General features: G+C 41.6%; 1 protein-coding gene across 11 annotated transcripts in view; it reads right to left on the reverse strand.

The window, feature by feature from the left end:
* VDR (vitamin D receptor) overlaps positions 1–12,045 on the reverse strand; it is a 109,008-nt gene that overhangs the window by 16,643 nt on the left and 80,320 nt on the right. For all 11 annotated transcript variants that reach the window (XM_084836809.1, XM_084836800.1, XM_084836801.1 and 8 more), the window contains one exon: positions 847–1,031. In XM_084836809.1, coding sequence (XP_084692935.1) covers positions 847–1,031 — 185 coding nt within the window. The remainder of the gene's footprint in view (positions 1–846; positions 1,032–12,045) is intronic.

Raw genomic sequence — 12,045 nt, forward strand, 5'->3', positions numbered from 1 at the left:
CCATTCAAGGACTGAGTGCAGCTGAGAAAGATGAGTCTGCAGGCAGACCCTTAGAGGCCTGGCATTCTATTATCTATACCAGGGGTTGGCAACTCGAGGTCCTCCAGATGTTGTTGGGCTGCAACTCCCATCAGCCCTCACCACTGGCAGTTGCATCTCAACAACATCTGGAGGCCCACAAATTGCTCACCCCTGCTCTACATTGTCCAATGGAATATATGGCTTCAAAGCTAGACCTTGAAAAGGAAGGGATGCACATGAGATTTCTGAACCAGACAAAAACTTCCTTGCCATTTTGTTCTATTGTGCATTTTGAGGACAGATTACTATCAAATCGTATTGGTTCAATGCACATGTGGACTTTGGTTTGGCATGCCAACATTTTCCTGGTAGCTTGTGAAGTACAACAACTTATAGCCAAGTTCCAATTCCAAAGCTAGTTACCTAGACAAGGAGTTTCTATCCAGGACACACATCCAGTCTAAGCAAATATTAAATGGTTCCTGCACAGAAAGTAAATCGCAAGTCTATCTAAAGCTGGGGTGGAGAATCTGAGCCTCTCTAGATGTTTCAGCCTATAAGTCCCATGATCCCTCACCATTGGCTACACTGGCTAGGGCTGATGGGAGCTGCAGTTGCCCACCCCGATCTAATGACTTCAGTCTGCAAACCACTATTTTCAAGTGAGAAGTTGGTGAGGGTTTCGCTAGGACTGTTGATTTAGATGAGCCATGGTGCTGAAAAATATTCACTAACAATTGCTTCCATGCACTTATTTTACCAGCAGAGGTCCTACTAGACTCAGCTGTAATAAGACTATAAAAAGAAAGCAAGGTCTCAGCTTACCCGAAATTGGTTGAAATCAGAGTAAGTGGGATCATAAGTTTTGCGGTGTGCTTCAAGGAGAATCTCAATGACACGTTGTTGCTCTTCCAACAATTTGGGCTTCAAGCTCTCCTTAAGAGCTTCCTCCTCCTTTCTCTTCATTATCATCTCCCTCTTCCGCTGAACCTCTTCATCTGTCAGAATAACTGTTCATTGATGGAGAGATAGAAAACAGTTAAGAATCAAGATCAAATTGCAAGAATTAGCTGAAAAGTAAGACAACAAATACAACATGCATTCTGAGGGCTGTTTCTTATAAAGACATGGAATGTTTTCCATGGTACACTAATGTCTGAAGAGAGAGCAGCCTTCTGTAGGGTCAAGACACCTGGCTAGATAAGGGGTAGGCGACCTGGTGCACCCGAGATGTTTTGAACCACAACTCCAATAAACCCCAACCAGCATGGCCAATAGTCAGAGATTATGGGAATTCTAGTCCCAGACATTTGGAAGGTACCACGTTGCCTACCCCACCTATGAACTTTAAAACTCTAGGAAACAACCACAGGTCATATGTTTGGCTGACAGCGTTAATACATTAACGTATTATACATTTGAACAATATGTGTGTACGTCTTGTTGAGAACATGCAGCTATGCGTGTCTTTTAACTGTATGTCCCAGTCAGGCCTCATCCACATGACTATCTCACTGAAGTTAACGAAATAGATAGCCAACGGTACTTTTCTTGAACAGTTGTGTGCACTCTAATACTAGTCATTTTCTGAATATATGCCTGTAAAATAACTGGAGAAGCAGTGCAATTTCATCATCATCAAACAAACCAAATAGCTGTGGATATGCTGTTCTTGTTGATACTGTGGCATCAGACTTCCAACATCAACTTGTTGTGCATCTCAGCAAAGGAAAAGTTTGCTTATGGGGACAATATGACCTGTTGTGCTAGAATACATTCTGGAAAATTCAGAAACTGAACTCCAAAAATATCTTGGTGTTTTACAAGTAAACAACTACAACAGATTTTCATAGTAGAGCAGTGCCAGTGCATACTGCTGGCAGAAGCATTACCATGGTTGCATAAAGAAGGCTGCTACAGATGTCCACATAGACATATTGCATTAATAGGCTACGAGGAATACTTTCGGCAAATACAGACAAAGGCTGTGTTCAGAAAACTAAAGGCAGAAACGAAGTTAACAATAAACACACTGTATGACTAATACAGGTGGAGTTCAAGCAAAAGAAACATGCATGACATATGTGTCCTTATTCTACTTTGTATAGAATTTCCCAACTTAATCAGAAAATATGCTTACTGAATATAAAAAGGGGGGAGAAACTGTCCCTGTTCCTTGGAGTAAGTTTTCAAGGACTGCAGAAACCGGACCTACATGTACAGTGACCATCTCACACATCACCTTGTACATACTGCAGGCAGGGGTATCTAGTCTGCTCTTTCACCACCTGCACTACTAGATCCTCAGCCAGGTGTGTGAGTCAGCTCTAGGTGTTAACATACAAGCTACATGTGTCTTCTGGGAAATTCCATCACAGCATGGCAACTAGGTGACCATCACAAACCTTAATCCATGATGATTTTGGGTACTTATTTAGTTTCACATGGGTTGTTAGATAAATCCTCTATAGTTGGAGTGGCACATGGACATTACTTCAGGGAATATCCACTGTATATGAGCTAAATCCAAAATATGGTCTGGGACAAAACTACAGACTCCACACTGGAAATAATGTTGGGACTTGGAACCTGGGAAACTGGAGTTTGTATCTCAAGTCAGCTATTGGTAGCCTTGAGCATCCAGTTTCAGGTGCCTGGAAACTGGAAAAAAAAATGACCTCTAACACAGAAGTGAGGAATAATGAGATAAAGATTATAAAGCACTCTGCACGCTAAAAAATGTTATAAGGGTCACCCTGCAATATATTATGTGTAGGCTGGGTAGGAGATCAAATGGGATTCTGCAGTTCAAGCCAGCCTGTTCGCATGCCTCAACTGCTGGACTCTTACCTTCTTATCTTCAGAGGCAGGTATGAGTCCTTGAAAAAGAATGTCAGGTTGGGATCCATACTGCTGTTGTGTTGCTAGGAGCAGGAGGATGGCTGCAGCACATAACCTGCCCTAAATATGGTCTTAATGCTGGTAGGATTCTTGCAACTATGTAGGCTGTTTTTTAAGACAATAGTGTAGAACTGACAGCGTCTTGAGTGGCATGATTCTTTGTAAAGAGCTGGGTATACATAATGTGCATCAATGGCTACTAGTTCATGATGGTTATATGGGTGGAGAGCAAATAAAAGAAACATACATGACACGTGTGTCCTTATTCTACTTTGTGTAGAATTTCCCAACTTAATCAGCTTAATCAGAAAATATGCTTATTGGATATGAAGTGGGGGAGATACTGTGCCTGTTTCTTGGAGTAAGATTTCAAGAATTGGAGAAACTGGACCTACGTGCACAATTAGACCTTTAATATCTGAGGCTGAATACCAATTGCTAGGGAACATGAGCGGGAGAGTGCTGTTGCACTCATGTCCTGCTTGTGGGCTTCCGACAGACATCAGGTTGGCTACTGTAGGAACAGAATGCTGGACCAGACAGGCCTTCCGTCTGATCCAACAGAGCAATTCTTGTGTTCTTATTTGATCCTGTATAAAAGAACCTATGTACATACTACTGAAGCACCCCCCGCCCCCCAAAAGCCAGGGAACGAAAAGCAGTAGCGATCAGAGCAGGGAAGGGGCCAGGATGAGAAGACAAGATGGGTTCTGCCACACAGGGACCTCGGATACATGCAGGAGCTGGCTGGAGAGGGGGAAGGAGGAGGAAAACAAGCCATGGCAAGCCCAATTGCCTGTTGGACGAACTGTGGGTTGTTCAGTGAACAACCAACTCACCGTGGCTTATTTGCAGGGTGGCTTAGCGTGACATGTGAACCCGCCCAGTCTATTATGCTATCTTGCATAAGACTTATTTCTTCAAACCCAGTCTTATCACATCTCATCTAATTTTACCCACCTGGTTTATTGTACCATCAAAAAAAGTCCAACAAAACTCTAGATTTGAGATCACCATATCTCATGCCCTACTCTGAATAGTATGTATTCAAGAGAAAGGGCAGTGTGTGAAAGGTCGAAGTCTCAGCTCCTTGCTTTAGAAAGCACTGGCCCATTTGAATTTCTTCCAACAGGGAACTAGAAGAGCAACCCACACTCTTGAGGCTGTTTACCAAAGAGATACAATTTCTTTTTCTCTGAATCAGATATATTACTTATAGGAAACTTGCACAATACGACCGTGTGCATACAGCTGTATTTCAATAGCAAATGAAACAGAAGCTCTACTTTCCTGCAAAATCAATGCCACACCCTGATGTGTATTTACAACCATATATACACACAGTTTCCTCCATTAAACTCAGACACTTAACTGTACATCTAATAAAGTCAATCTGTCATGCAGTCAAATCACCTCAATTTTTTAAAAACAGAAATGTGGGATAGAGATGTCCAAAACAGATAATAAAGTAAATAAAATAAGTAAATCTGTCCAGTATATACAGAACCTATGAGAGAAAAACTCTTCTATTAGATGTAAGTATACGCTTCCTTAGTAACTAGTTTGCTTTATTTATAAGTCTAGATTTTGTAGTAGCACATATCTTACCTCCACTGCCTGCTTCTCCCAATGCCACACAGGAGAATGCTATCTCATTTCTAGTCTACTCCATCTCCCCCAAGTTCACTTTTTTCTAAGACTGAATCCAGAAAAGCCTCTGTATTCAACAGATGCCTTAATTTCATATATCTCCCTCTTCCCCTGGGGCTTCTAGGCAGTGCCAGCTCCAGGTTTTTGAGGGCCCTTGGGAACTCTGTATTCCTATTGGGCCCCGCCCTCAGTGAGTCTCCCTTCTCACCACCATTGTCACCAGCTCCTATTGCACCTCATCTTCTTCCTCATCACTTCTACTTGCTTGCTTGACAGGCAGACACTGCCAGTGAGCAAGTAAGCAGTGGAATTGTTGCCTGGGAAAGAGTGAGATGCAGGTTGTAATGGTGAAGAGGAGGAGGAATTCCAAGGAGCTCTTGCCAGTGGGGCCCTTGGCAGGTGCCTGACCATGCCTTTAATTGATGCCAGCCCTGCTTTCAGTGTAAAGTTAATGTGGGTTGGTTTCTAATGCAGCATCGGGAGAGCCATTTTTGATGTCTCTCAGTCCCCCTTGGATTACCTATTTTACCAACACAGGGTCCACCAAACCTGACCTGTGTAAAAGCTCACCTTAAAGTTCAACACAGACCTAGAAAAACAGTCTGGGCCAATGTGGATGGGGTGTGTGTGTAGAAGCTAAAAGGAAAAGGATAATGCCACAGTCGATGTTCCTACGTAATGCTGTGTAGAGAAAAACCCTTTAGAAATACTTGAAATTTAAAGATAAAAGCACAAGTCTGCTAGACCCTGCTTGATGTGGTATTTTTAAAGGGTCGGTGTAAAATTATCCTAGAGATCTTCTAAGACAGGAGGGAAACTATTACGGGTTGATTCACATGACCGTTTTTCTTTTTAATATGATGAGCATACCACAGGCTAGCTGATTCCTTTCTGGCATAGTAACAGGCTTTATAAACGTAACAGCATATTGCATGTATTCAAATTACTGCTAGCACTGCCTGGCTTTAAACCTTTTTTCTCTTTAGGAAATGGCAAGCCAGAGTCTCAACATATAAGAATATTTAAGGGACTGTTTCACTTATGGAAGATTTGCCATATACCAAGTGGTGACATGAATTGGGCCCAAGACAAACTTAATAATAGTAATAGTAATAAAAATAAATATAATTATTAAATTCTGAAAGTCAACTATATTTTTAATTTAATCTATTTAATTTTCCAGTGTAGAATACAATATAGAACAAACATGGGTTCTGCGCTCCTTCCACATTTACCATTTCCACCCCACAAGCTGCCTCTTTTGGGGATTGAGGCCAAAGTTTCTTTGTGCAGAGCCACACTTATTCAAACTTATGAATTTTTATATTTGGGGATCTCAGTAATAGTATTGTAAAGTGGATGTGATATAGAATAATATAGGTTTTATAAATATAGTTCTAGATTAGCACCTAGATTCCAGTCCCAGGCCAGCTGTCATTATTGGATGGCCTTGGGTGAATCACCTTTTCTCAGCTTCAGTTTCCTATCTTTAAAATAGGAATAAAAGCTGTTTGAAGAGATGGTAGGAGTGGGGTTGGTTGCGACTGAACGAGGTCAGGATTGTAAAGATTTATGAATAGTCACTGTAGAAGACTTTTATGATTTCAGCCTGACATTGTCCCCTTTGCATTGTTCCTCCAAAACCCATAGCCTTATGAAAGTCTAGAATGGGATCAGTAAGTCTTGTTCAACAAATAGTAAGGGTTTAGTAGTGGAATTATAATGGTCTCACACACAAACTTGTGGTGTGGGGGGAAGAGAGAGATACACTAATCAAATCTCAAGAAAAGTTTCTGATTTGATGTAAGGTCTCTGCCAAAATAGCACCACAGGGGGTGACCAAACAAGTTATAGTATGTTACCTCTAACTCCATACAGTTCACCTGTTGCAAGCATTTTTAGGGATCCTTCCGAGGAAGAAACAAACTGGGGGCTCAGCTATTAATTTGCAAGGCAGCTGAGCTCATACGAAAGCCTGGCTCTAGGAACAGTTGGAGCTTAGCATTTTTTGAAATCTCAGAGTAGCTCCTCAATAGGAATCTACGTCCTGGGCTCAGAGTGGCTCATGAAGAAAGAACAAGAGAGGAACTGTCTGACAAGATTCACAGGCAGGGCACATTTACAATATAAAGTGATCTACCATCCTACAACAGCTCTGGGAACTGTAGTTTTAACAAGTTTGTGAGGCAGCCCTAAAACTTTCAAACATACAGTTCCTAGACTTTAATTGTGGAAAGTCATGACAGTTATATCTATTTACATTTCTTGTGTTGACATTCCCTTAGTCCCTGCCAACTCATGGGGAAGAAGACCCCACCCCCCCAAACCCTTTCCCCAAGAATAAGCATGAAAAATTTCAGTTGATATTGTACATTTGAAGATGAATATACAAGAAGAGGCATTAACATATATGCAGTGGAATCCTATGCATGTTTAATCAGAAGCAAGTCCCACTGTGTTCAATGGGACTTACTCTCCAGTAAGAGTGTTTAGGAATACAGCCATAATGTTTACATTGTTGCCTTCGCAAGAAATATTGTAAACCATATAATATTAGCAGGACAGAGAAGTCCTCACAACATAAAACATACACTATAGGATTTTTCTTCCGCCATGTCTTCAGTACAGGCTACAGTCAAACATTTGTTTTAAAAGACTTCTTTTAATCTAACTACAAATCAGCAGTACACTACAAAAAGAAATTACAATCAACAATAATAAATGTTGCTTTTGTCAAGACACTGGTAACCTCGAAAAACAGGACATTAAAAATCACAAGGCAGCAGTCATCGTATGACTGGGGTTTCTTTTGCAGACTGGGCAGAAGGAACATTTTATGGTTAAGGTGGAGTTTGGAATGAGAGATCTGGCAAGAAAAAATAGAAGCTAGGTCATTTGTCATTGTGGCATACACCGGTGATGCAAAGCAAGTAACTGCTATGCAGCCTGCAGCTACTTAAGCTGGGGGTTAGTTAGCTGCTAGTGTTTTTCCAATACAAAAGTTGCACAACTCTGTGCATGCCTGAAAATGATCTGAAGATCAAGGTGGTATCCAACTGTTTCCAGGCTATGCAGTGGCTAGAATACCAACATTCATTCAGGGATGTAATTAGTTTTGAGTTACGGAACTGTATAAGCATTTTTTTAGACTTATCCTCAAAATTAACCTGGATAAGGCACTTGTATAATAAGCATTATACACCCTTTTTAATGTTTATGAAGTAAGGAAAGTGAGCAGCCTTTTAAGCCTCTATAAAAAATAACAAAAGCTGGTCAAACCATTTCAAACTGTGAAGTCAAAAAACCTAAGGATCAGGGTCTTGGGGAATATTTCTGTACTCCAGGTTCTGTCCCTTAATTTGGGTACTACTTTGGAAATAATAACTTTTGTTTGCCTTTGTACCTGCTCCTAAATCTGGAACATTTTTTCTCTCACAGTGATTGGGGCTTTCCCTGGGGATGTTGAGATAAGATTTGCTTGGCCATACCCCTTCTATACCCCTAGCCATACCCCTAGCATATAGCCATTTTTCTGTAGAAATGCTACCTTTACTGAACATCAGCCCCTGCAAGTGTATGCTATTGCATGACTATGCATACACACATACTGACGAACTATAACTTAGTTTACATAACTGTTTGTGTGAGGGGAATGGGGAAAGCAGCAGGGAACCAGGCAAAGGAAGTCTTTATGGATTAACCCAAATGGTGGCGGTGGCTGTCTGCATGTTTTGAATATGATTTTAAAGCCAAAGCATTGATTTTTGAATGCACCAAGTTGGATGGACCGCAAAGCTTTTCCTGGAAGGTTATGGGGATGGGACTGTACAGGTTGCCATGACCTCACGCACCCATCATGAGGTACTCAGGCAGCTTGTTAACAGAGACATGGTGTTTGTTTTGGAGACTCTTATAGTTTCTAGGAAGTGATTAGCAACCTCTTTAACACTACTCCTGGCACAGAGGAGCTTTGTTTAAATGCTTAATGCTGGAAAAAAGTTATTTTTAAAACATCTGTCACAGTAAATTTAATTGTAGCCAAGGGATAAAAACGTGCTTTCAATATTCTCACTCACAACAGACAGAAAACCAAGAGTTTCAAGACTTTGCTTCAGCTGAAGGAGGCATACTGATAAATTCGCACTCCACATTTAATCTACTTTTGCAATCCAGCCAATGTTTTCCCCATACAAAATAATGAAACAATGAGTTCTTCATTTGAACAATCAAGGAATCGCTTGTAGTAACTATTTTGTAAAAGCAAATCACTTGATCCACTGAAAATCCCAGTCAAAGCTCTGGCTGGCAGACATCTATTCTTATTTATTGGCTAGTGCCCTATTCTAATATCCTGACAACTCTTTATACAAACACAATGTAATCCACACTTCCAATTTTTTTTCCTTGCAGTATATGTAGGTTTGAACTGCAAATTAGAATGGGTAAGATTATTTGGAATAAGTCCAGAGCATCTGAACCCAAACATAGCAGCTTGTAAAGATTTTTACCCCTTGTTTACACAAACAGCTTCAAGAGCAGAGATTTTTATTTCTTTCTGTAGTACCAAATATTGAAAGGTTCAAAAAGGAAAGAAGAGGGGGGAAAACCCACAAGAGCTGCTCTTTTTTTGGATGTGATTTCCAAAGAAAAGGAAGTTATAACACGTTTTAAAACTTTTAATACAGAAAAATATTTTGAACGGTGCTGAAATCCCTGTTGCAACAGCTTGGGTGCTAAGACCGAACGTAGGAAATGAATCACTGAAGCTTCCCATGCCACAGTATGTTGAGAAAGATTACTGTTGTGGAAATACCTTCAGATCAGTGGAGATACTAAAACTATTAGAATTATGCACTTGGATCCCTAGTGTCCAATCTTTCTAATGCCATACCACACCCTAACTCTGTAACCACCTCAACTGCAGCCATTAGCTCTGCTAAGCCTGTTATTGACCTCTACACTTGCATACTGCGAGAGGCTGCCAGACAACATGGCATAAACAACTGCTAAGACTAAGAAAAGTCAGTGCAATCTTGTGGTGCTTCTGTCACGGCCACAATGGTTTGTGCCACTGCCACCATTTGCAAAAAGGTAACAATTGGGTTTCAAAGGAGTCTTTCAAAGGGACATGCTGCATGCTGGAGGTTATTCTTTTAGTCATGTATTAAGAGCTCTCATGCAATGGTCCCACACCATTCTCTTTGTAGGGAGTTCAATCTCACACATTCTTTTACAATTTTTAGGCGGATGAATCATGTTATGGATGCATATGCTCCACAGTACTACATTCTAAGCAGATGCAAAAGTTAAGTCTGTGAACATTCCAGAGGCTTTAGGAAAATAATAATTAAGGGAGAAATCCTACCGGGATAGGTGGCCGCCTCCGAACTCAGAGGCGACCACCAATCCAATGCAGGGCAGGAGAAGTGCGGAGGGGATCGTCTCCTCTGCGCTTCAGCCACCCTGCATTTGCGACTAGACAGCCAATTTTGGCTGTCTAGCTGCAGGAAGGCAGAGCAAGGGAAGCGGCTGTTGGACAACATGTTGGATGTGTCATCCTGGCATTTCCGCCTTCCCTGCTCTGGAACGCCCCCAGGAACGCCCCGTTTTTGCTGTTCCGCGCTCCTCTTCCAAGCACGGAGCTGCCCGCGAGGCAGCGTGGGAGGGGGGAAGGTCGGTTCTCAGGGAACCGACCTCGGAGCCTCGGTTCCTGGAAACGGACATATCTTACGGTTTTCTAGCCACTGACTAGCTGCATAGGATTGCTTCCTAAAAAAAGGATTTGATTTGTACAATGGCAGGCAAAGGGGACAGGCAGACATACATTTACCAAAAAGTGTTATCTTCCCAATTTGTGTATCATACCCCATCTAAGGTGCTTTTATGACTAATGATTCTGAGTGATGTTTCCTCCCCACCCTTGTTAACTGAGAATTTATGATAATTTTGAGCAGGCTCTAAATTAGATAACTTGCTTGCTAAAATCTAACAAAACCTTCCAAGTTGACTGGGTTTCCTGAATCTAGTAAATGTGGTTAACATGCATTTAAGCAATAGCAACTAATTTCAGAAACATAGCCATGAGAATGTATTGTGCGTGGTCGTGGTGGCAGAAGTCACAATCCTGCACCACCATCATTCCAGAACTCTCCCTGCCCCTCCAGAAGGCTACTGCTGCTCCAAGTGCAGTGCAACTTGGCCATGCCACTCATTGATTTCAGAGATGCAAAAACATGCATTTCCAGCTACTAGCTACATATTGCAGGTGTAATTTCTATGCATATGTAAGTTTACAGATCACCTAGGTGTTGCTCTTTTTCACAGTCCAGATGGAGCAGGTAGAACACACTGAGGTCAGTGGGACTATTTGTGAGTAAATGTTTGTAGTTGTATTTTAATGGTAAAATGCCTACCAAATTTGGGATAGTTATCAAATGTACCTTTCAAACAGATCTTGTTGCACAGGTTAAACAGAGTCCATCACCAATGGCACTATTTTCACAGGCATGGTGGATATCACCTTCAAATGGAAGCACAACCTCTTGGCCAACTTGATGTCCATGAAGAGCTAGGATGACTACAAGACTGCATGTGCATGAATATTTGAATCAACACCAAATATTAATGCACACACAGATTTTTCCATGGAGTCTTCCTCAACACAGAGGTTCAATTTGATGATAGCCACATCAACAGAATGAATCTGAAAGAACTTTTTCCTTTTCATCCTAGCTCTTCACAAGGATCAAGTTGACAGAGAGACTGTGCTTTCATTGGAAGGGGGCATACACAAAATGTCGTACACAAGTCTTCCCCAGCCTGGTGCCCTCCAAATGTTTTGGATTTCAGCTCCCATCAGCCTCAGCCAGCATGCCTAATGATCAGGAATGCTGGGAGTTGTAGTCTAATACATCAGGCGACTACCAAGTTGGGGAAGGCTTTTTTAAGATATGCTTGATGGTATTCCACATTTGATGGGTCTTATAAAAATGCAACTATGCAAATTTACTCACAAGTAGGCCTACTAACCTCAGTAAGTCTTACCTGCTCCACCTAGGCTGTGACAGAGAGTGCACATTTCTTGGGTGATTTGCAAGCTTCGATACATAGCCACCTTGAGTGTCATTTTTTGTAGAAAGGCAGGGTACAAAATAAATAAATGAATACATTTACAGCTTGCATCTGCAATATGCAACGGAAGCCAGAAATGCACAATTTTCACAGTAGCACACTACAATAACTCCTATGACCCACATTTGACATCCAGTGCTCATTCTTCCTCTGGCCCCCAGATGTGCAAAGGTGGGCCTGAGAAAGGCCTTAACTGGATCAGTGGCCTGTCCAGGCTGCAGTGCTCCTGGAGGAGCAGTGAAATATTCAGAGTGGGAAGACTTAGGGTGCTTCCAGGTGAGGCTGTTATTGTGCAATCGTCCTGCCTTATTCATGGAATTTTACAGAGGGTCCAGATGACAT

The sequence above is a fragment of the Heloderma suspectum genome, chromosome 2, assembly GCF_057233095.1.
Source record: "Heloderma suspectum isolate Gila_16-S chromosome 2, 16-S_ref, whole genome shotgun sequence".
In the NCBI taxonomy this organism is placed as follows: Eukaryota; Metazoa; Chordata; class Lepidosauria; order Squamata; family Helodermatidae; genus Heloderma; species Heloderma suspectum.